Raw genomic sequence first — 25,477 nt, forward strand, 5'->3', positions numbered from 1 at the left:
ATAAGGTCCCTGAAGGCCTCACAAGGTCCTTGTGTTGGCAGGCGGAGGCCAAACACAAGCTTAAAGAGACACCAGGGTGTAAACTTGTACATAAGAGTGTCTGATTAAACTTCTTACACTAAGAACCTCAGAGTCAGAGAGTCGTGTGGAGCCAGAGAGGATGGAAACACTGTGGATTTGGCTCATGAGGTGTGTTGCAGGCTCAGAAGTGACGAGTCAGCGTATCCCAATGAAGAAGAAAGTGTTCACCAGACAGTCTGAAGGAAACCTGCTCAGGACGTTTAAAACCAGGAGATAACTCTGAAGACGCTCTGTAGAGGAGATAAACTGCAGAAGCTTGTCTTACAGTACCTACACCAGTATTCATGACCAGGATCTTAAGCTCTGCCTCCAGCGCACGTCCCTGTTCATGTCGGTATGAATCACTTAGTTGAGCTCTTTTTCCACAATAAAGCAGCTGTGGTTGGTTGTGTCAGTCCCAGGAACATGAAGCTCTTTCTCACAGTGTAGTTCCTCCCCAGTGGTGGAGATGTGCTGACTGTGCAGGATGCTGGTTCTGGTAGCACCACAGCAGGACGAATGTAACTCTGCAACAAGAGCTGGACCCAAAGGAACAAGATCTATTTCTGGGAGTGTAACAGTGACAGCAATAATAAAGGCATTGTACACATTGACCGAAAGTCCACTTTACCAGGTACAATTTATTGCAATCCATACAACAGCTCTGTCATGATTTCTACCTTTACAACATTTATAATCAGTTTTGTCAGATTCAATTATTTCACTAAAACATATAATTATGAACATTATAGGCGTCATAAACAGCAACAGTTCTGTTGGATGTCATGAGAGTGTGCAGGTGTACTTAATCAAGTGTGTGATCTGGATTAATATCTGTTGTCAGATTTAGTGTCGGAGATGACACACGAGGTAGCAGCTCTACCTCCACGTTGACTGTTACCCGCACCGGTGATACCGTATCATCACTAACAGGCTTACTGGTGACCCCGAGGTCACGGACGTCACCGACGCCTCGCTCTTAATCCCTTCTTTTCCGCTGGCGCTGCCGGCCGATCGCTCTGCTGTTCACACGCACGCTGCTGGTTCATTTCCAAAATGTTACACAAGCAAATCAGAGCTCGTGCTGCACGTTGACCGTCACTGGGAAACCGGTTTCACATCAAGAGCATGGGATCAAACTAGAGCTGATGCGTAAACGGATAAATAAACCAGCTTCTGTTTTCATAATCGATTCATCGTTTAGGTCGTTTCTCAAGAAACTTTGATGGTTTTAGCTTCTCCAATGTGAAAATGTGTCTTATGTTAGAGTAGAATAAATAGCTCCGGCTTTTGGGCTGTTGGTTGGACAAAGAAGGCAATTATTGTTCACAGACTAAAGGATGTTTTGAGGTGTGGTTGTCTGAGGAACTTATTCGTAGTCAGACAGACGTTGCTGACGTGGAACTGAAGGCGTTATTTATGCTCTCTGCAAAGCCACCAGACTCCGTTGACCTCTCAGAACACAGGAGTTGTTGGTCTATTGTTTGTTCTATTGCCTGGACAGGTTAGTTTATTACGTGACTTTGGTAAATCCTTTAAAGCTGCAAAGTCACACCAAACCACAAACACAGTAACTGCTTGAGGACCAGCAACCCCTGTGTGCTGCGAGGTCAAATGACTGTAAAGAGAGTAAAGATAACGGCTTCACCGGCAGAAATGGCTGTCGGATGAAAATATTGTACATACAGCATACACTTGACCGCCATCTACAGTAGATAATACACTGACTATGGATCAGTACCTCATACAACCACTCAAAACATCTGAACTATCGCTTTAAAGCATTCTCAAGCACAAGCACCAAACATTACCTGCAGTCGTTCCAGTAGTAGTTCAAATGATACCAAAAAGTTGATTTGCAGCCGTGAATTGAACAAACCACTTGTTTTTGCAGGATTTTGTCATCTACCTGATGAGTGGAACCACCACCATCTTTGGCTGCTGCAGGGAGCACTGTAACGGAGAAGATGAGGAGAGGTTAAAGGTGGACATCCTCCTCTTTGCTCCCGACGTGTTGCCTCAGCACTGCTGTGTCAGACGCCTGGACTCGAGCACCCCGACCTCCACAGGGGAGCACAGAAAGACTTTGACCATGCTGAAGCCTCTCCACGGGGCCCCTGTGACCAGAAATGGTTTCCTCCTGAAAGAGGAAGTGGAACTGAACCCGGGTGACCTGGTTAGCTTGGGGAAACACTACTTGTTCATGTTTAAGGATCCTACCAGCACATCAGGGTCCCTGCAGACTCCTCTGTGGATGAACACGCTCTGCCCGAACTCTGACGCAAAGACGTCCTCTTGTTTATCATGTGGCTCCTCCATCGCCATGAAGAGGCTCCGGAGGAAGCCTTCACCGCCTCGTTGGAGGGACCTGGAAGGCACGGAGGCTTTGGTGAGCTATGAGCTGGAGCAGGAGGAGCGCGTCCTGCAGGAGGTTTTGGATATGTTGGACCCCAGCGGGGACGAACCAAAGCTGACGCCGGCGTTCCTGCTGAGCCTCTGCATCCAGCACTCGGCCGCCACCTTCGAGCTGACGCACTTCAGACAGCTGCTGCTCCGGATAGCCGTACAGATCCAGCTCGTTATGTGGGTAAGGATGAAACTTCGATCATTTATCTCAAAAGTGTTATAATTAAGTGTGCAGGACTCTAACTGAAGGGGGTCCCGCCTTCCTGGGGAAGGAAATGCATTTATTTTGGGATGATTGCAGGACTCAAGGTAGAGATGGCGTAAAAAAATACAATTGAACCATAACTTTAGTCTAAGTTGTCCATGTTGAACACACTCGGAGAGAAGATGAACCGCAAAAGTGGCATCTGAAAGCATGTACCAGTTACTATGGAGTCATTATCAGACGAGATATTCTTTAACTAGGGACACTTCAAATAGTAATTGGGGACGGCGGTGGAAAAAGATACCTAAGTGTGTATTCAGCGTCATAATAACGAAGAAGAATGTAATATAATCAAATGTGCCGTCAGGGTTGTGTTTAATGTACGATGGATGTTTTCTGAATGTGTTCTTCTTAGGAGAAGACAAAGGAACTTGCAGCGATCCAGCCAGAAACGTGAGTAAACAACGTGTCTCCAGAAATACACGACAATGAGCTGCAGCTGCTGCCCGCGATGATATACGACACCTCGAGCTTCAGCGTCTGAATAAAAGAGGAGTTAAAGTCTGATTTTACAACTGTTTGCTCCTCCAGAAAACAATGAGGCTTTTCTTTTAAATGCAGGTCGTGCAAAGAGAGATTTTCCCACAGTCTCTTCTCGAAGAAAGAAGTTTTCTCATGAGCACAGCGACTTCGTGCTTTATCATTAAGACTCTTTGTCCCAGGAGCAAAGTCATCAAAGTTAAACTCAATAGCCGCGAATGGGAGACAGAAGGGTAATGTGAACGTACCTTTAGAAAGATACACGTGTAAGATGTGTAACCGCTGTAACTACTAATAATATAGACGATTAATTATTGTTATTGATGAAAATGTAAATCGAAGCTCAGTTTTGTCCATAAAACAGTGTAGAAGTAGTCAGTTTACAAGCCTATGGAACTGAGAAACGCAGCAAATCCTCACATTTACAATCCGGATATATGAGCTAAACAATAATTGATCATAAAAAAAATTGTTGTTGATTAACTTATTGATTCGTCAACTCTGATCAATCATTTCAGCGAACAGGAGATTCATTTTGACTGAGCTGTAGCATTAACAATGACTTCATCAGTGGATTGGAAAGTTGCTGCAACTCTGTTTGACAGTTTGTGCAGTATTTCATTTTTTGCTGACTTGCAGAAATATATGAGTAAGTTCAAACTCGGTTATCTGAAGGATAAACAAGAGTCCACTTCAGTGGATGTTTTGAATAAAATGTTCATCTTACTATCTTCACTGTGTTGTTATTTTAAAATCGCAGGTTTAGATTATGTCACTTAGACAACAAATATATTGTTGTGGACGGTGTGTTTGGCTAACGGCTAAGTGAACGACCAGCACACACACACACACACACACACACACAGCCGAATGCACAGCACCATTCAGAGACACAGTTATTTTCTGCCTTTTCATTGGGCACCACGTTTATAAGCTATTGCTTCTTAAGACTTGGTTCAGCACTAATCTCTGTGTGTTTTTCTCTGTATGTGCCAGTGATGGGCAGCCCGAGCGTCTTCAGCTGCTCAGCATGGAGGAGCTGATCCCAGGTCTGCAGCCTCTGGTCCTGTGGATGGCCAACTCCATTGAACTGCTGCACTTCGTCCAGCATGAAGTCCCTCAGCTGCTGCCCTGGAGGCAGGACCAGGAGGACAAAGGTGCACAACAACACAAGCATGGCCTTTAACTTTTAACATCATCGACACAGCTGTTAGAGTGTGTGTGTAATATGTGTTTGTGTGTGTGTTGTCAGGTCTGTTGGACGCTGAGATGTCCTCCACTCGTACAGCTTGTGAGGAAGCCATGACAGTCCTGGAAGAAGTCATCATGTTCACCTTCCAGCAGTCTGTCTACTATCTGACAAAGGTTGTAATATCCTACATTATTTAACACTCACTCAAATAGCTACCTCAGCATGTTTCACATCCTTGTGACCTGTTAACATGTGAGCGTCGGTCACATGTGAATCAGGAAGTGGACTGTGTAAACACGATGTTCTGTTGTCATTGAGAATATCCCAGATAGAAAACACAACAACAGAATGGAAACACCAACTCTGCCCGGCACTCTGAGTCAGGAAAGGCCTGTGAGATAGTGAGCAGGGTTTCTTTTCCACTGACTGGAATATAAACAAAAAGACAATCCTGTTCCCAAGGTTGCACTGATTTCACTGGCTTGTTGAAATAAAAACCCAGACCGGCTGATTTGGTGAGAACCACTGTATGAACGTCTGAAAGCCTTTTGTAGTCTTGTAGCACATTCAAAAACATTAGGTGATGACCAAAAGTGCTTTACAGAGAAATTCAAGTAACAAAAATAAAAAGGTTAGATAATTGTAACAGACGATATTAAAACTACTTTATTGTGACAAACTGTTTCATGACGGTGGAGCTTTGGCCAGGATTTAAAGGGAGCAATAGATTGAATAGATCTGACATTGAAGGTAAACTGTTCCACATTCTGGGAGCAGCAGTGGAGAAAGCTTAATCAACTTCAGATTTTGAACGGGATTTTGGAATTTTTAGGAGTAACTGAACACAAGATGGACTGAAGAGATCAGATAGTGTCGGTTGACAAAGTGTCTGAAAAGCAATTCTATATTTTGATCAAAACAGAGACCAGAGATGTCGCTCTTCTTGGTGCCAGTGAGGAGTTTCACTGCTGCATTTTGAGTCATCTACAGGCCAACTAGATACGACATGAAGTAATAAAAGCATGCAAGATGGTCTCCAGGTTTTCAAAATAAAGATACTTTTTTATTTGATCGATTGACTTGAAGTGGAAAAAGCTGATGCTAAAGACAGAAATCATTTGTTCGTCAAATTTAAAAATGACACTTAGACGTAAGTCATTTGTACAGAGATTTGAAGATGAGACATTTTGAGAAACGATAACAACAACCGCTATCCTTACTCTCTCAGTTGAAGCAAATCGTTGGCGATCCAGTGTTTTGCATCCTCCGAACAACTAAAAGAAAGATAATGTGAAGTACAGCTCCATCGTCATCTTAACGATGATAAGCAATGTTGAATTTTCTCAACAACAAAAAGAAACAACCATATAAAGGAACAATAAAGTGGGGCCTAAGGTGGAGCCTTGGGGCACACCACAGGGGACTTGGATGATTTATACCACTCCATGCCTTAAAAACTTGAATCTGGGCACACACCCGAAAAAAAATACATTTCAAAGTGTTGACATGCATCTTAGTGTGTGGCTGAATTTGCTTTGTGACAGTCAGCAGTCAACTCTCCTGTTTTACAGCCCGACGGGACACTCCCAGACTATATTTATGTGGCTTTCCCATGTTTATTAAAGGCTGTCTGGTTTATGCAGAATCCAGTTAACATCCCAGCAGCCGAGTCTGTAGAAACACAACCTCTCTGCACGGAGACTGTTGGAGGAAGGGAGGGAAGGAAGCAGGAACAGGCTGTGCTTTTGTTTTGAATTCTCAGTCATTCTACTGTACAGCTTCTGCTCTTCAAGCTTAAGGAAATGTAGCTGAGGAGTTTCTTCACTTTTCCACCACGTTTATTTGTCACTTCGGAGGCTTGTTAATCGAGGAGTACCAGCTTTGTTTTTAGCGGTAACATGCGTTGCAATTTCTCAGTAGAGAAATCATTTTACGGTGGAGAGAAAGGGAGGTTCTGTTTCCTGCAGAGGAAGACGAACTGTCATCAGAGAAACACCCAACAGGAAAAGAAGGGTGGAGAAAACTGGTTTTCCGTTGACTTCCTGTGAAATATGACTCAACGTTCATAATGTACAGACAACATTTCAGAACTTCTTCTTTTTCTTTTAAAAAAGATAATATGAATAAAACTTGGCCAAGAGGGCATTAATTCAGCTGTAATTTACAACACAAGTTGAGTGCTGAGTAGAAGAAAATGTGGGGAGAATCTATATATTTTATTTCAGCATCCAGATATGTTTTAGACAATATTAACAGTCTGTAAAACTCAGCATCGTAAACTATCAGCTGACCTGGAACCTCAGGCATGCGTGTGTGTGTGTGTGTGTGTGTGTGTGTAAGAGGTGATGTCATACCATGCAACACAATGGCAGAACTGTGTCAGACGAAGGAGTAGAGATAAGAGTCGTATCTGTGTGAGAACTGACAATCAGTTCAATAAAACAGCTTGCGAGACGATTCTGCAGTGTTTGCACTTGTTATTGTCTTGTTATTTATTTGTATATGTATGAAAGTTTTAAGTCAAAAGACTCCCGCTTGCCACAGACAATGAGAGGCCCAAAACTGTACTAACAGGGCGCTCTAGCAGCAATCTAACAGCTACTAAAATAATATTTATATCACCACAATACTCTACTCCTTCCATTTGTGAGGGGGATGACATCACCATTCAATGATCCATTCATTCATGTGAAAACCTCAATAGAAGCTCTGTTCAGTACAGCCTTCTGTTAAAATTGACATGATAATGGCTTGTTAATGTTAAAGAACAACATTTAGAGGTACCAGGGTGTTTTATCATCATTTTTCGTTCTGTTCTTTGTTATAATCCTCGTTTTGAGGCAGTTTTGCGTATCTAAATCTATCATCTATGATTGTCGGATCGTGTTTTTAATTCCCTTCAGCTGGCCTTTTGTGTTGTGAAACACAAGCTCACCTTCAAAGTTTCCTGAACGCTGTGTGAATGCCTTCCTCTCTTTGACTCATAATGTTCTGTACTGAACAAGAAAAGACAAAAAAAAGAAAAGAACATGATTAACTTTATTGCACTGAACTTCTTTATATGATCATGAATCCCGTGAAGAAGACAGAACATTGTGTCTACATGTTTATTCGCCTTATGTGGTGATCCAGTACTTTGTGCAGCGTGCAGTGTTAACATCAGAGAAGTAAACCCTCACCGTCTCTCCGTCCACAGAGTATGTACTCGGCTCTGCCCGGTCTGCTGGACGGGAACCCGTTCTCAGAGAGCGGTCAGCTGCGAGTGCCTGACGAACTCGGCGGCATCCTGGAGGTACTGAAGGAGGCGCTGAAGCTCCTCACGGCCTTCCAGGTCCATCCGGACATCTCGCTACAGCTATGTGCCTACCTGCTGTTCTTCATCAACGCATCGCTGTTCAACGCCCTCATGGAGAGAGGTGAGACCTCGGCTCACTTTACCGCACTAACAAACCTGTTTCAACTCTTGCTTCAGCCACCGCTCTGCTTCAGAGTGGAACAGCTCAACAACCTGTGGATGGATTGATGTAATGTTTTCTAAAAGGATGAATCCTACGGACTCTGGTGGTCCTCTGACTTTTCCTTTAGCGCCACCATGAGGTTAACGTTTGTGGTTTTTAGTGAATTCTTTTGACAAATATTTGATGGATTGCCATGAATTCATGTTCCACTCTGGATAAATTTAATGTTTGCATTTAGCACAATCATCAGCTCCAAATATCTATTTTTCTGACATTGGGTTTACGACCAAATAACCTGCAAAACTGATGAAATTCCCATCAGCATCAGCTGTACTTTGTCTTTTGTGCTAATTTGCAAATGCAAACAAACATTGTACCTGCTAAACCTGCAGATTGTCACTTTGTCATTATGAGCCTGAGCTCTAGTGTTAGCGTGAGTACAGCCTCACGCAGCAGCAGCGAGCATGTCTGTCTTCTTGTGAACAACATATCTCTTAATCCCTTTAGTGAGAGTCAAATGTGCGTCGTGGGCGTTGCAGCGAATGTCTCTGCAGTATATTGTTTTCCAACAGGCTTTCATCACAAAAAGAGACATTCATGTATTGTTTCACCCAGACGTCCTTAAACTGCCCTGAACATTTTAGATTTGAAGAACATTTCAGTATTTCAGTGTAACGTCAGTTCTATTATTAGCATTAGCACGTTAGAACTACAGGCCTGTTCTGCTACTGAACATAAAAACTACGTCAGTCGAGCATTCGTCAGGTTGCACATCAATATCTTATTCATAATTTCTCACTTTGACTGATTTGCTCCTCAGGCTCTGTCGCTGGGTTCTACCAGTGGTCCCGAGGTGTTCAGATCCGGGCCAACCTGGACCTGCTGATGGACTGGATCCAGAGCATCAGTCTGGGCGATCTGGCCAACGAGTACCTCCAGAAGCTCTCTGCTGCTGTCAATCTGCTGGCCACACCCAAAGAAACCCTCCTGCAGGTCAGAGGACATCCGCTTCTGCTTTTCCTGTTTGTCTCTCTGTGGGCGGGTGTTGCCATGAGACTCGAGTCACGTTTGCGTCACCATGAAGGCTTTCATTGTCTTAAAGGTTTCAGGACCACATTAGCGATGTACGTTTATGTATTAGTTGCTAAATGTTTCCCTCCCACTGCAGAAATCTAACTCCTACTCCTTTCTACTACTTCTTATCGCCAAACATTGTGATAACTGTGACTCATAATGCCATAAAGTCTGTGGAAGCATGTTATTGGCTCATAGTTGTAGTAGCGCTAATGCACTTAAGCTGTCATTGATCAGATATGAGGAAACGGCCTCCAGGAACAAAGTAAATACAGTAAACTGACACCATAGTCGTCACTTATCTCACTTCCAATCATGTGAACCTGACTATATCCTGTTAGCCTGAGTATGTATGTAACATATTATCAGCTTAAATCCTATTTATTCTGACGCAGGACAAGTGGAAACATGTGGCCGAGGCCAGAAATGGTATTTTAATGTTCAGAGACACAGAAATGCATTAGAGCCTTTGAAGTGTCGGTGTGTGCTCAGGAATAACATACTGTGTCACTCAAACATCACTGGACCAACAACTTTAAACCTGCTCTCACTCGTGTTCAGTCTTTGCTGCGCCGACATTTAATCCCTCCTTAAGCTCACCGTTCTCTTAGTGACACATTCAAATCTTGTTTACACTTTGAACCCCAGAAGGAAGCCGAGCTCTCACTTGTCTTTTTATCAAACCGGAGAAACTCACACGTACAATTTGGTTTACTGATGAGCAACACGCGTCGTACAAAAGTACAACCCTTTGTCTGATCCACCCGTAAAGATGATGAGGTTATTTCTGTGGTGAAGCGCTCATGTGTTATTTTATATGCATAAATACCAAGTGGATTGTGTTTATGGACACATATTTTCTTAAAAGTTAGTTTTCAGATCAAAGCTTGCCTCGAATTCTTTAGAAGACAGGTGCATTGAGAGCATTACTTCTTCTTGGGTTCATGAGGGACATAAGTTAGTGAGGAATGATTGTAAACTGTAAACCAAATGGACAGAAAGACAGTTTAATGTCTTCATGCCATGTGGGCGGAGGAGTACGTTGGTCAGGATTTATTTCCTGTGCAGCCGGAGGTCACAACATCTTCAAACAACCTCGTATCGAAAAGTAGATCCCCGTTCCCAGGATTTACAGAATGGTTAAGAGTTTTCAAAAAAATGTAGATGATTATCAGAATATTGTGAATCGCAATTACTTCTGACGGATAATCGATGTAAAGTTTTCATATCGCTCCTTGTCTAATATGCTAATATGCTCTGTGTCTGATCTGATCTACCTTTATTCTGCTATATCTAGAATATTTGGAGGAACTGGGTTAAGTATGAGGCCTAGTTTTGCACACCTGTTACCCCCCCCCCCCCCCACCCCCATTGAAGGCTGTGTCTCGTCTGTTTGTGGGATTGAAGTGTGCTAGGAGGCTGCTGGTGGTTGCTAGGAGGCTGCTGGTGGTTTTATGTCTCCTATGCCCTGGCATGAGGTCACTTTGTGGCTGCTGCAGCAGAGCACACACCCTCGACAGATTTTTCCATCTGGAGTTCTGTTTTTTTTTTAAGAAGCTGAAGCGGCGACTCACTGCTGGCACAGTTGCAAATTACACCAGAGGGATGTGGCGGGGCTAGTTTTGCCAGCAGTTATGGAGAACACAACATCTTGAGGAGTTATATTCAGAGGAGAAAATAGCAGCAGAACGTTTAATCTCAGACATAACAAACAGAGACATTTTTACATCCACTGCTGTTCATAAGCAGCATTTAAACTTGAGCTTCTGTTGAGCTCAGTGTGACGTCTGTGTTTGAGGAGAAGGGACACAACAACACTTTACTTACGGTTTCTATTGTGGCCCCGACATGTCGAGGCAAAGTCTTACTTCCACCAATTGAGACTGAATGAACTACGTCATGTCTGTAATAATCTCATAAACATGACTCACCTGTTTCCTGATCCTCCAGCTACTTTCTGTTGTCATCTGTTGATCAAATGTCATCTTTCTTGAATGTGTCATATTTCATGATAAGAGAAACCTGAGACGCCGAGCGGAGCGATAAAGAAAAGTTTACACTTCTCACGCTGCCCAGGACAGGAAAGACGTGTTGATTCTCACACTCACCTTCTAATGGAGTGCAGAATAAACACAGGTCTGGAGCTGCATTGATTTGTGCTTCTCTATTCACACAGCGAGAAACATTTTCCCAAGAGGCTTTGTTACCACAGGGACCAACACATTTTACTAGATGGTGTAATTGGTTTAAAATACTCTGCATGCAAATGAGAGAGCAGCGATGACTTTGCCTCCTGATATGGAAACAAGCGTTGTGGGAAAATACTTGTTTGTCTGAGTTTGTGTTTAATTTATAATCGGTTTTGAATCTGGCTCCAGTGGGATTTTAATGATATTGGACAAGATGCTGAATGTTTTGGTTTCAAAGGCTTTCAAATTCGGGGCAGAGTACAAAACTATGGTTTAACTTCCTGGAACTCACTTCTGTTGCAAAGAGGGAAAACTTTAAGATTTTGAATCGTCTAACCTGTGCAGCACTTCAAACTGTATCAGGAAATGTCTGGCATCCATAGAGCAAGTAGGAAGATATTATTGGCTTTCGTACCGTATGTCATTTGAGATGAATCCTCCCATGCATGCTGGTAAACCTGGGCTGGAGGATTGTTAATGTCTTACAGAACATTATAAACGTAGGACATCAACTTCTCTGTATCTGCCGGACTGTTCAGAAATGCACCGAGTTTATCTGGACTTGCAGTGTTGTAGTCCAGCATGTATGTTTTCACAAAGTCCCAAACCTCAAGATATCTGAAGAAAGAATTCAAATTGTATTTCTCTCGCAGACAAAAAAGTCCCTTTTTAAATAAATCTCTCAATGTTTTTCTTTGTTTCATGTCCGTCCAGGCGTCCTGGGCTTCTCTCAGGACCGAGTTCTCTGCCCTGAACACTGCTCAGCTTCACCACATCCTGAGAGAGTACAGCTCTGGTAGATCCAGTCCCACCGGCTGGACCCCGTCACCGGACGACGCAGAGGACGCTGTCAGGACGGGTGAGCGACGTAGACCGTTGATTCAGATCCATCACTCCATCGACAGAAAACATAAGCTGCAAATATTTTCTGCCAGTTAATTGTTTTTTAACTTTTGGTCGGACAAAACAAGGAATTTAAAGACGTTACCCTGTTCTCCTGTCCACTGGAATTTCGATTTAAAACATTACATTTCATGGCATCAGCAATTAATGGATTAGTTTGAAAATGATTGTCAGATAAATCAATAATAAATATAATTGTTGATCGCAGCTTGAGTCAATGCACGCAGACGAAACATAATCAGCTGGTGGAGATAAACAATGAAGAATGTTTACTGTAAACTGACGTGCAGCTTGCATGTTCAAACTTGACAGTAGACATTCTTCACCACACACGACGTCATCGTAAACAGCAGAGACATCAACTGTACGAACGCAGCTGAACTCTGCTCAGAGGGAAGCACACTGTTGCTGACACATCAGTTATAATCTATATAAGCTATAATCACTTTATGTCAACTTATTATACGAGTCACTCTCAGTTTTCTGGTGCAGTCGAATGAGCGTTCCTTCTTTTCTGTTCTCTGCTAGAAACGTTTTTATGACTGAGACCGTAAGAGATGTGTTCAAAGAGATTATTCAACAAATACTACTCTGGGTGAACTGCAAATATATAAAGGAACCAGAAATAGTAATTCGTTTGAGTATTTCTAATATAGTTTGTTTTAATAACATTAATAAAATATAAATTTTTAATTAATATACGTTTTTAACGATAAATAAAATCGGGGAAAAAAGCCATTCTAAAATAAAAGCAGAGATTTGAAATCGAATACAAAAAATAACTTTTTACTTTAATTCACAATTTACTCCTTTTTAAAAAATCTGGGTATTTGTTAGGTCTGAGAAGAAGAAATGAATGTTGTAATTTTAATAAAATGTTCACCTTTACAGTGACACACACTCGCATGCATTTATAAGCTGCAGCCTTCGTCTCAGTCTGCGTGAGTAATCCCGTCCTGACTGTCTGTCTCCACCAATCAGCTTCAGTCCACAGTTTCCTCTCAAATCCACGTTTCCCAGCTGGACGGCCGCCGCCTCGCTCTGGCCTGGTTTCACCTCGTCCTTCACTCAGACTGCACCCTGCTGCGTGGAACACACCAACGACTGAGCCCGCAACAGTTGCATTAGTCCTGTACTTCACTTATGCCTTTTAATTCCGTGTTAACCCAAATACAGGAGCTTTACTTGAAGGTTGGAGGGCTGCATTTCATTAGAAAGCCTCGGGTTATTTGTGATGGATGACTTGTCTTTTATCCTGCAGCCGACATCCTGGAGAGCTTCGACAGCCACCCGCCGCTCATCCTGCCCGACAGCACCTTTCACCTGGAGCTGGGTAAACCCATCGTGGAGCCCGCTCTGTTCCAACAGCTCACTCATCTGCAGGAGTTCATACGCCGACTCCCCCGCAGTGAAACCCATGCCGAGCCCGATGTGGAGGAACAGGTAACGAGCCCTCTGACCCCGGAGCAGGAAGTGAGGCACCTTGGTGTTTCTGCATCTGTTATTGATTGACTTTATGTTCATCAGACTCTCAACGGGACGACCGCAGACAGCCAGGCTACGACCAGAGCCTTCCAGAATCCGGCCCATCGGGTGGTCCCCGACCCGGTTACCTGCCCCGCTGCAGACCTGGACCGTACCTCCCCTGCAGAGCCGCCTCAGGCCAGAGGACCTCATGGTGACCTGAGCAGCTGTGAGGCGGTCCTGACCCAGAAGCTGAAGAGCCTGGAGCTGCAGAACACCCTCCCGGGACATGCCGACATGGGCCACCACAAGAGCCTGGCACTGGACCCGTCCTGCCTGCTGACACCACCCAACACCCCGCAGGGTATGGAGCTGGATGAGCTGGAGGCCGATCTGCAGGAGGGCGCCCGTCAGCAAAAGAAAGGTAACTAAAGACAAACAGAAGATCTGCACACTTTACCGAAAGCTCCCAGTAAATGTAATTTAACAACCGACACCACAGAACAGAACCAACAACATGCAAACACATTCATCACGCAGGTGGTTGTGATGTCAGATTGGACCAATCAGAGCAGAGCTGGATTAAACTGTCTGATGATCCTCTGAGGGCGACAAAATCGAATATACCAATATTTAGTTAAATGTAATAAATGAATCACATTATTATCCAAAGAGTAAACAATATAAAAACAATAATAAACAGAGTAAGTAGAAATAATAGATTCGTACTTCAATTAGCATGTATTAACTCCCTAAATGTAAAAACTTCACTGGAGTCAGCTTCTCCTGTTAGGAATCGTTCAGTGTTCATCGTTCAGGAGGCTTTTAACAAAGAGGTCTCCTCCTCTCAAACACCAACGGACCTGGTGGTTTAAACCGGTGAAAACACAGAATACAGCAGCTTCATGTGAAAGATTAGTGTTTTTCAGACTCTGTTCAGCGGACACAGGACGTCCTGGAGGGGCTGTGAGTGGAGCTGCCGCTAATGACAACTCTGACAGCTTAAGATCCAGATGTCCAACGACGAAAATCCGTCATCCGATTAAAAGATATAGTTTAAACTTTAAAACGTCCAAAATATAAAAAAGGTTTATTGTAAAAATGTGGCTTTAAACTGGACAAAAATGTAATTCATGACAGCTTCTGGCTGCACAAATAGGATGCGACGCAATTGACAGGCGACCAAATGAAACGCACAGTTGATTAAAATGATGGATGTTGATGAGAAAACGTAAGTACACAACTCAACACGATATATAACATAGGTCTCGTCGTTTTTAGACATTTTAATGGTTAAAAGTAACATGTTACTCCATTTAAAGTGTTCATTTAAAGCCACAAACAGCTGGAAAACATTACCTGAAACCTGACAACAGAAGATGACAATTAGAAGTTAAGAGTGTGCGTACAAAGAAACAAAGATTAAACCACACGCGTCTCAAAGGTCACACAGCAGGTTTTCATTCGATGACACAGAGCTCTGTCACTGAGAGCGAGATCACCTCTTAAAACCTCGATCACCTCCTCTGACTGAATCTATTTAGGAAAGTATTTAGTGACTTGACCTCGAGGACCTGCTGCGTATTTGTTCCAGGTCCACATAAGGGTAACCCCCGACATAAAAGTCCTGCCTTCATCTTTTGACTGGCTCTGGAGGTCAGGAGCATCAAGTGGAAGGCTGAGCAGAGAGGGCTCGCCCTGCAAAGGAAAGGGAGTTTCCTCTCCCACCCCTATTGTTCCTGGACGCCTCCGTCATGAGGTCATCTGTAGGAGGGAGAGGAGTCAGAGTGAGAGTCCAGTATCATTTGAGTTCACACTGAGGCATTTCACATGTCTCAGTGGAAACAGTGGGGAAGAAGTCCTCAGATCTTTTACTTGAAGGGATAGTTCGTGGTTGTTAGAGTGGTGGTATGAGGTGCTCCTCCATACTCATTGTATGGAGTTTGGAGAAACAGACAAGAGGACCAGCACCGGAGAAAAGCGATGTACTGCTGTGGTCGTATTTTAGACACCTAAAAGAATCAATGTCAGTTTAACGCTGACGGTCAGCACTGATTCTTACTATTATTATCAATTTAAAGGTATTATCTGCATTAAAACGACCTTTGTTATATTTCTTTGAGTTGTGTCCTTAAATTATCACAAATGTTTTCCCACAATTTATAAACCCTAGAAATGCATAATTTGAATCAAGGTAATGGTGCGTTTCTTTTATTCGTCATCTCCTCTTTGTGCAGCGTCATCGTTGTGGTTGTCTGTGATAGATTTATGTTTTATCCAACAGTAAATTCATAGGACAAACATCTGCTTTATCACTCCAGAAAAATAAGTAACACTTAAATGTCTTCTGTTTCTTGATCAAAACTTTGACCCAATGAGTTCAAACAAACATCAACGGGATGATTTCTTGATGATATAATCTCAATGGTTGTGCATTCAGGAAGCACACTCGGTCGAACGTGGCTGATTTGTCCAGAAGTTCTCTTCAGATCTGAACCAGACCTTCAGAAACACTTCTCGTCACATGTGCTTGTGTTTGTGTTTAAGAGCTTCAGCCTGTGTTAATGCGCTCCCTCACAGACCCCCCCGCTGTTTAAAGCTGAGGGATTCTGTTGATCCTAATCAGACGTCTTTACTCTCATTGGTCACTTCTTGTGTTGTGTGTTCTCTCTTAGTCTCTTTTATAAAAGTAATTAACTTAAAGGGTTTGAGGATTACATTAAAACAAACCATCTGGCACCAACTCTGTATGCACATCTAATTGGCAGTATATTCAGTTGTGAAATACTTCTCAATCTGCGCAGTTGATACTGTCACGTAGAAGTAAAACTATCTAAATGTCAAACATATAACAGTCGCAGCTTAAAATGTCCTTTCATTTGTTTTATAGACTAACCGATTAATCCATTAATCAGGAAAATAATCAGCACGTTAACAGATACAAATAATTAGTTGTTACTTGTTGGTCAGAAATATTAGAAATAGTTTTAAAAAGAACTGCAAATAAGAGTTTATTTTAAAGCTCCTACAAGATGTCCCACTAGTCATTGATTTTCTGGAGTAAAATAAATATCTTTACTTCATATTATAAATAATATAGTGGATCAATTCTCATGAGAAGTAAGGGAATGTCTCAAATGTGTTTTATTGACATTTATACGGTTGTTTTGTCAGTTTTCTGCTATTGTGTAAAAAACAAGTGAATCAGCCGCTTATTTAAATTCCTCTGTAATGAAAAGCATGTTTCTATGGCGTGAAGTTGTTTTTCACACTGGTGTGTACCATCCCACCATATCTCGGCCTCCGGTGTATCGACCTCTGTGGTGTTGGCTAACGGCTAATGTTATTTTGAAAGTTTGGTAATCCTTTAATCTGGCCCCAAGAATTACAGAGAGGTGGTGATGTCAGGAGAGAAAAGAGCAGTGGCCGATCCGTCATGGGAATTTACAGTTGGGTTGGTGCGTGGAATCTTAATCGGTGGCGGCATTGTTCGGGGCAGGTCCTGCGTGGGGGGCAGACAGGCTGCATGTTGGGAAAAGGCTGAGGGAGTTTTTTTGGGGGGGGGGGGGGGTCGAGCAGGGGCTGCAGGGGTGGGAACACGTTTTTGGGGGGATTGCTCCTGTTGGTGCATGTTGTTGTCACCAGGCGGCAACCTCCGGTTCTGCAGAGTGAAGCCGAAGCCGAAGTGTCTTAAAACGTTCATTCTCTCTACTGACCATCAGGGGGCGACTCCTCTGATTGTATACAAGTCTATGAGAAAATGGCTCTACTTCTTATCTGTAACAGCTAGTTTTGAGAGTCTCTAACGAGGTTTTTGCAAAGCAGCGAGTCCACTGTGTCAGTGCAGTTCAGTTCTGGACCAGTCTGAGTGTTCATATCACCACTTTGTTCTCTGTTTGTTTGCTCAGCCAGTGGATGTGCTGACAGGAAGACGGAGAGTGTAGAAGAAGAAGAAGAAGAAGAAGACGGAGAGGAAGTGTTCCCGGTGGAGCTCCACAGAGGACCTCACGGCCTCGGCCTGGCTCTTGTGGACGGGAAGGTAAGAATTCTTCTTCATCCAGCGTACATATACTTCTTCTCTCCTTCGTGACGTTGATTTAATAACAAGTATTTACAGTTGCTGTTTCAGATCAGCAGCCACGTGTGTTTTTATGTTTTTTACACACTTTAATCTGGACACAGAACAACTGCTCAGATCTGATGAAGACTCATCAGACCAGACTGTAAACTGATTTCTCTCTCGATGTTCTGACCTCATGGAGCTGATATGGTGCAGGGATACATTGTTGACAGCTCGTTACTCATTAAAAACTGATGCATGATGTCTGAGAACAGATGTTGTGCATGACTTATTCATTCAGGCAGAATTTCCTAAAATTCACATCTTTTTATCTTTTTATCGAACAGAATTCATATTTGTTGGCACTTAGCCTCTCAAAACACATTAAAGAAAGTCAATTTAACTTTTTTTTCAAATATTTATTTAAATCATCATTCAATCCGATAAATGACTTTGAATGGGTACATATTACTCCGTGAGTCTGCAGTGATCACTACCTCGCCGGTATTTGGAAGATCAGCCCGGGAATACTTCTGCAGATATTTGGTCAAAAGCTAAAGTATTGGACAACTTTAAAATTTGACCTGATGATGGAAGTAAATGAAAAGTCAAGTTATTAGGATCCATAAATAGCTCTCATATCAATCCCTCGATAGTTGTGTCTGGTATTTCAGTCTGGACCTAAGTGGAGGACCGACCGACTAAAAAGGAATATTTCAGCACATTTCTGGCTGCTGTTTGTCTCTGAATACGTCCATAACAGTCAATAATCTTTGACTTCCTGTCTTATGTTTTCGTAGAAAACTCAGCTGAGAATGAGCGGCATTTTTGTGAAGTCCGTGGTTCCCGACTCTCCTGCCGCTCAGTGTCACAAACTGAGAACGGGCGATCGCATCCTGGCCGTTAACGGCGTCAGCGTGGTCGGAATGGAGTACAACATGTAAGTATTAAAGTACACATCGCAGATATTAGTCTGACCTCTTCTCCCGGTGTGTTTACAGCTCGTTGTGTTTCAATTCCAGCGGTAGAGAACTGATCCGATCGTCAGGAGACTCTCTCAGACTGCTGGTGGCCAAAATCGACTCAAAGACGAGCAGCACGAGCTCGGCTACGACTAAATGCTGAAGGACGAGCTGTGTGTGGACGATCAAGTGCAATTGGGGAATACTTGGAGGACGTTTGTTTCATCCTTCCTGCTGCATCCAAAGTCAGTGTGTGAACACACTTCCTGCTTCTCATTTCACACTTTGTTGTGAAATAGAGCTGGTTTGTGTGCGTTGAGACAATCGACCCAAAGCAGCCGGACTGACTCGAGACTCGAGGGCACGGTCAAGTTTTTAAAAGCTCGTTTTGCTGCCTCGGCGTCTTTCTGGCCTATAAAGAAACTCTGCGTCGGGGCTCGACTCCGCACTCGTAAACCAGTGAGGGTTTGGCAGAGGAGAGCGGCTGCTTGTGGCAATTTGTAGTTGTCAAACATCTAGTTGAATGTCGTGAGTTCACAGTATTCAGTCCGACGAGGTTCATGTCTGGGAACAACTGCAATTATTCATTTTTACAATACGGCTGTTTTATAAACTCGTATTCCTTTCATCTGTCACTGGGCATCAAGCATTCGGACAAATATATTTGTTAATATTCTGTCTTTCAGAAAATCCCCAAAACCAAAGAAAGACCACACTGGGATCAGGCAGACTTATCTCAAGTTACTGGGAGATTTTCTCTTCTTATTTTATGGAAACACAAGTAAGACAATATCATTTTTCTTTCTTTGCATTTTAGCAGGTGGTCATTTTCAACACACGTCGTTCCACTGAAGATCACAGCTCAGGTGATGGGAACAAGAATCTTTCTCTGCAATTGTTTAAGCATTTAAACAAACTGGAGGATGAAACGTTCCTCTTTATAGCAGCTGTACACTTTATTTTTATCATAGTGGATCAGAGTCACAGTGATGAACCTACAGAGCATTATCTCCTCGACTCAACTTTATTTATTTTTATACCTTATAGCTTTAATAGCTTACAACGTTACTGTTTTGATTGACTCTCATGGCGTCGTTAAACTACACTACATACCAGTTAGCGACGAGCTGGTGAACATAGCGGAGCATTTAGCAGAGAAAGAGACAGATGTTTCACTCAGGAGGTGGTGGAGACCAGAAACGGAGCGAAAAGACAGAATGTTGGACTTAAATTCATCAGGCGACACGAACACAAATGATGATAATGCTGTTCTGTAACTGCGAGATGAGTACATGAGCAACTATTTCTACGTCGTTTTGGAGATAAATAGTATTTTACATTTTAAAATGCACAGAAAGAAAATGTTACTTTGTCTGCTTCAGTCAGTTGTTTGTATGTTTTTGGGATCTTTTAGTGGAGCGACATTCACATCTACACACACACGTCTCCCCTTGTTTCCAATGTTCAAGCTAAGCTAAGCTAAGCCGTCTCTGGCTATAGCTTCATGTTAAATGTGCAGACATTAGACTGTGGTATCAATCCTCTCAGCTCACGTTCAGCAACAAAGTCAATAATAGTGAACTTTTCCTTTAAAGCCTTACGACATCAAAACATCTCAGAGTTACTGATTTGAGATCAGTTTGTATGAGAATCATCAGCAGACGTGTTTCAATATGTTTAACGCTGAAGAACAAACTGCTGCAGCGCACACGGAAGTCTGTCCGTGTTTTCATCCCAATTGTTTGTTTTTAAGTTCCAGTATATTGACTCAGTATTATTCATCGTATTTTGTAATATTTATATGGCGCAGTATTTTTGAAAAGTATGGAATAAATATTATTTTGACTTTGAAAACCTTTCTGGTTGCTCCGTCTCTGTGTTTGAACCTTCAAACCCTCGTATGAAGTGTGTGTTTGTTGGTGTTTTTTGGAGTGAACGACATCTGCAGCAGGAATCTAACAGCCGGGCGGAGCGGAGGGGGAAGCTGCTGGGTGTGTCGGCCACCAGCCGCTGTTTATAGCTGCTCTGTGCTTTCCACGAGCCAAGCACTTTCCACTGACTCCAGCTCAGCACAGTTCAGCCTCTGTGGCCCCGATGACAAACACTGCTTTATATCGGAATAAAAGTATAAACCTGCTGCACACCGTCACTTAACGGTTGTCTAAAGTGCTGAGTGTGCGGCTCCCCTGCAGCTTTCTGACATGAATCCTCTTTTTAAGAGCTCAGCTTAATGTTCACACTGCAGGCTTTTAATTCAAGGTTCATACTGCTGCTATTATTTATGCATCCAAACGGTTTTGTAGCTGCAACATTTCTCTTCTTCTCCACCAGTTCCCTTCTTCATCGTCTCAAACGCCTTTTTCAACCAGTTAAACGTTACGTGGCTCACATGAAGGTACTTGTACTTTAATTGAGTCTTCTTTTCGTGCTACTTTATACTTCTCCACATCTCAGATGTAAATATTGTTCTTTTTACTACATTTGTTTGACAGCTTTAATTACTTTTCAGACGTTGTAGTTAATAAGCAGATTGGATGTATTAGTTGACCTGTGAACCCCAAACAACTAGGATCTGCAGACTGTTTTACAGTATTTTAGGGATCAATCCTGCTAAACCCCAACAGAAACCAACAGCCGTCAGATCACAGGAACAGAGCGACAACACACGGGAAGAATAGCCGTGATACTTTAGCGATTGCTCATCCTTCCTGCTCATCTTGAACAATGAAGGCAGGAAACAAAGCCATGGTGACCAGCTGAACATGTCAAGAGCGTTCTCACTGCTGTCCCGAACTTCCTACCAGTCACCAGTCTGTGTCCCAGGACCAGTGCTGGGGGGGGATTAAGCCCCTCCCTCAGACACAGACAGGAAATCCCGTCTGGAGATGAAGGTACAGAGGTAAGGATTCCTCTGAGTCTGAGACAGCTAGATTTACTGACAGCAGTGAAAGATGTACTGAGACTTCAACCGCTTTTATTGTGTCTAATTAAACCGCAACGCCCATAAAAAAATATTAACATCAACAAAGACATTTGAACTGTTAGCACCTGCTCTTTTCAACAGAAAGCACATTTCTTTGGTTTTATATGTACTTTGAATTTGTTGGGTGGAATAATCCATAACAACACAGTAAAATGTTTCTATTTTTATGTACAATCTAATCTGCAAAGTAACTGTAGCTGTCAAAGTAGATGTAGTCGAGAAAAAGTACAAAGTAACTCCTATAGACTCCAGTAAGGCACATTACCACAAAACTGTACTTGAGTACAATACTTGTGTACTTGTAAGTTTTAAACCTGTCAAGACTTAAACAGTTTGAGTTTATCTGCAGTATCTGGGTGAATGAATATGTCCCCAGAGAAATGTGTGTTCAAAGTATTTGTATTAATAGTCCGCCAAAAACGAACATTTTGTGTCCGTTTTGCAATAATACCTCAGTATTATTACGGTGGTACAGTTTGTACACTGATAACATTACTTGCCCAGAAATGTTCCAGTCGGTGTGACACGCTGAAATCACACAGAGTATAGAAACTTCTGAAACAGCTGAATGAACTCAGTCAACTTTAAATCTAAAAAAAAAAAATCTTTCTTTCTTGTTTCTGACAGAAAACACAACACAATTCCTTTGAGAAAGAAAAAACGTGTCTTTCATCTTTGCTCTTATAAGATTCCTCTCATGCATATTTATGCTGCTACAACAGGCAGATCACTTCAAAGAGGATTTCAGGTTCTAAGAACCAAAAGCAGAACCACAGGTGTGCTGCTGGTATGTGCAGAACAGAGTGGGGGGTCAGGGACTCATGCACCGTGAAGTTCATGCAGGACTTGATGTATTTTAGGTTTTAAACAAACTTACCAAAGCTCCAATGAGGACTGATGGAGGAAGTATTTAGTGTTTACTTAAGCAGCAAAACCACACTGTGACTCGTTAAAGTAGATAAATATAATAGTATAACAGTCACAGGGGACATTTTATACTTTTAATACTTTAAGTACATTTTATTGATTATACTTTCAATGCAGGACTTTTACTTGTAACAGAGTATTTTTACACAGTGGTATTAGTGCTTTTACTTATACAAATAAATAATATTTCCTCCAACAAGCTTTAGTAAAATGAAAAAGTCAGAGTCTTCTCAGATCAACGCTGAAGTGGTGAACATAAAGTTTGGTTTCAGCGCCCTCTGCTGGAGGACAACAAGAACCAAAGAGGATGTGATGAGGATGTGATGAGTTCATATCTCAATAAGACACTGGAGATAAAAGATATTGCTAAAATGTATTATTGCTCCAGATGTAAAATTACAAATCAAAGAGGTGAAATTTCGGGATGTAGGCTTTGATATACAAACAGTACGTATCATTAAACTAATAATCACCCCATATTTATCTTAACTTCCCCAAATGTTCGTATTTATTTTGACCACTAAACAATAATAATACCAATAATGACTGATAATTTCAATCATTTTAATAATATTAACAATTTAAATTATGTATATAATCAATATCCATATTACTTCAATTGTCTGCTACTTTATACTTCTACTCCACTATAAATCAGAGGGCTGTATCGTACTTTTTACTCCACTAACCACGTGAGTTGTTAGTGTCGTTAGTCACGTGACTCAAGTGAGTTGCTAGTCACGTGACTCGTTTGTCACTCGCTAGTCACGTGAGTGGTTGGAGTCTTTAACCACGTGAGTTAGTCTTTAACCACATGAGTTGTTAGTGTCGTTAGCCTTGTGACTCAAGTGAGTCGCTAGTCGCGAGACTCGTTTGTCAATCGCTAGTCACGTGAGTTGTTAGTGTCGTTAGCCATGTGAGTCATTAGTGTCGCTAGTCACGTGACTCGTTTGTCACTCGCTAGTCACATGAGTTGTTAGTGTCGTTAGCCATGTGAGTCATTAGTGTCGCTAGTCACGTGACTCGTTTGGCACTCGCTAGTCACGTGAGTTGTTAGTGTCGTTAGCCATGTCGGTCATTAGTGTCGCTAGTCACGTGACTCGTTTGTCACTTGCTAGTCACGCTAAACATTAAGTATTTGGTATTTTTTCAACACAACAAAATTTTGACCAGATGATGGCACTCGATCAAAAATTTGCAGATGGCCAGTTATTGAGACATTTCAATCAAAAGCACAAATGCTAACATCATGGTGGTGTAGAGGTAGTCAGGGGATCTCAAAGGTAATTATACCTTCTGGTCACCACAGATATCTATAGCTAAAAACTCAGCCTTCAGATTTTCAGAATAGAAATAAATCATTTCTGTCAAACCTGTAATAAAAGTAAAAACGTTTTTGAATGAATTATAACAGAAGCTTTTGTTTTAAATAGTTTATGTTAAAAGGAGAATAAGGGGACACATTTAATCACATTTATCCAGATGATGCATGCCAAATCAATTAATTATCTGTTGGCTGTCTAGAATAATCTATGATAAAACAAGTCAGAAAATAAAGCCACCTGTCAGAATATCTTTGGTCTGTAAATATAAATTGATGCAAATCTGCTCCCCGTGCTGTTTAGGTGCTCGGGGAGCATCCGGTGTATTTCATTATGTTTCTGCATAAATGACTGCCTGCAGCTGTAGAGCAGCAGGAAGAAGACACAAGGCTGAATTATTCCCGACAGTGAGACTAATGACAGTGTTTTTCTTCCCTTATAAATCCAATATAACTCAATTCACTTCCTCTGATGGATTAGTTGTTTCTTTACTGAGGCATCCTGCAGAGTGGCGATCAAGTAGATAAAATAAATACATTTACTTTTTCTTTTTTTTTACTTCACTGGAGGGAAATGTCAAATTCTTGGCTTAAGCAACTGTGCATGTTGTCGGCCTCAAATATCTGGCAGAGGTTTCTGTGTGGAAAGTTTCACGTTGACAAGAAATCCTCCAGTTTGATTCCAGCAAACTGCACTTTGCAGACTTGTTTTGTCCAAAATGTGTAATTTGGGTGAACAGGATGAATGTGCAGGGGAAGATGTTTTATCCCGTGGGAATTAACAGTTAGCCAGCTCGCTAGTAATAAAGTAATAATCAGTAATGTTTTATGAAGCGTTATTATAAGTGTTATCGTCACTCGTCTAAACAAAGTACAACAAGAGTATAAGAGTGTAAAGAATACATTTAAGTGTGTTTGTCTGCCCGAAAGTAAGCTGAAAATATTAGCATGCCTGGCTAACTGGCTTACAATGACTCAGCGTCATACTTCTGAGGTGGTTATGATTTTCTTTAAAAGTAAGAAAATGTTTTCCGTCTAAAAGTAATTTCAGAATTTAGGTCCTCAAATTATTTAGATTGTTTGTCATTTATTCCATCTGTCCATTTGTCTCGTTTACAATCTTCACAATCGAGCAAATGTTAGCATGCTAATATGCTAAACTCTTTAGCATGTTGTCATTGCGAGCATATTAGCATGCTGACTTTAGCATTTAGCTCAAACCACCACTTTGCCTACGTAGAGAGCTGCTAGCATGGTTGTAGATTGACTTAAGTCTTGTTGAGGAAATGTGAATTACCAGTAAAAATAGTATTGGTTACAAGTAGTTAACGACTCGTAAAGAAAGTAGTCGGTATGATTCACATATATATAATGATTACATAATGACATACATACTAATAATGATTAATTCAAGCAATTATTATCTTTTATAATTCTTGATACAGAGTTCAGAAAGTACATACTTATTAGAATCATCAATTATCAGGTGGATTCTGATCTTTCCTCACTTGATCTTTAGAAACTACTAAACATCTGTGTGTACTTTATTGTAAAATGGAAAAGAAAATGAAACCATCAAGTTGAATGCTCTCTAACTCAGTGAACCTGCATGTTTTGGGAGTTTTAATGGTGACCAATCTTATTTTCACCTACATGTCTTTAGTGAGTTTGAGCAGAACACTGTCCTATTACTAACAGAATTCTTTCAGAATCCATGACGTCTGTATTTGTCA

General features: G+C 41.8%; 1 protein-coding gene across 1 annotated transcript in view; it reads left to right on the forward strand.

The window, feature by feature from the left end:
• Positions 1 to 20,315, forward strand: part of radil2a (Ras association and DIL domains 2a) — a 28,603-nt gene extending 8,288 nt beyond the window's left edge. Inside the window, exons 5-16 of the mRNA XM_079281060.1 lie at positions 1,955 to 2,647; positions 3,087 to 3,124; positions 4,208 to 4,368; positions 4,464 to 4,576; positions 7,600 to 7,819; positions 8,682 to 8,854; positions 11,839 to 11,983; positions 13,289 to 13,470; positions 13,555 to 13,915; positions 17,400 to 17,530; positions 18,352 to 18,491; positions 18,574 to 20,315. Of these exons, the coding sequence (XP_079137186.1) occupies positions 1,955 to 2,647; positions 3,087 to 3,124; positions 4,208 to 4,368; positions 4,464 to 4,576; positions 7,600 to 7,819; positions 8,682 to 8,854; positions 11,839 to 11,983; positions 13,289 to 13,470; positions 13,555 to 13,915; positions 17,400 to 17,530; positions 18,352 to 18,491; positions 18,574 to 18,676 (2,460 nt within the window). The 3' untranslated portion in view covers positions 18,677 to 20,315. The remainder of the gene's footprint in view (positions 1 to 1,954; positions 2,648 to 3,086; positions 3,125 to 4,207; positions 4,369 to 4,463; positions 4,577 to 7,599; positions 7,820 to 8,681; positions 8,855 to 11,838; positions 11,984 to 13,288; positions 13,471 to 13,554; positions 13,916 to 17,399; positions 17,531 to 18,351; positions 18,492 to 18,573) is intronic.
• The last annotated feature ends 5,162 nt before the right edge of the window (positions 20,316 to 25,477 follow it).

This window comes from Melanostigma gelatinosum (genome assembly GCF_949748355.1).
Source record: "Melanostigma gelatinosum genome assembly, chromosome: 13".
Taxonomy (NCBI): domain Eukaryota; kingdom Metazoa; phylum Chordata; class Actinopteri; order Perciformes; family Zoarcidae; genus Melanostigma; species Melanostigma gelatinosum.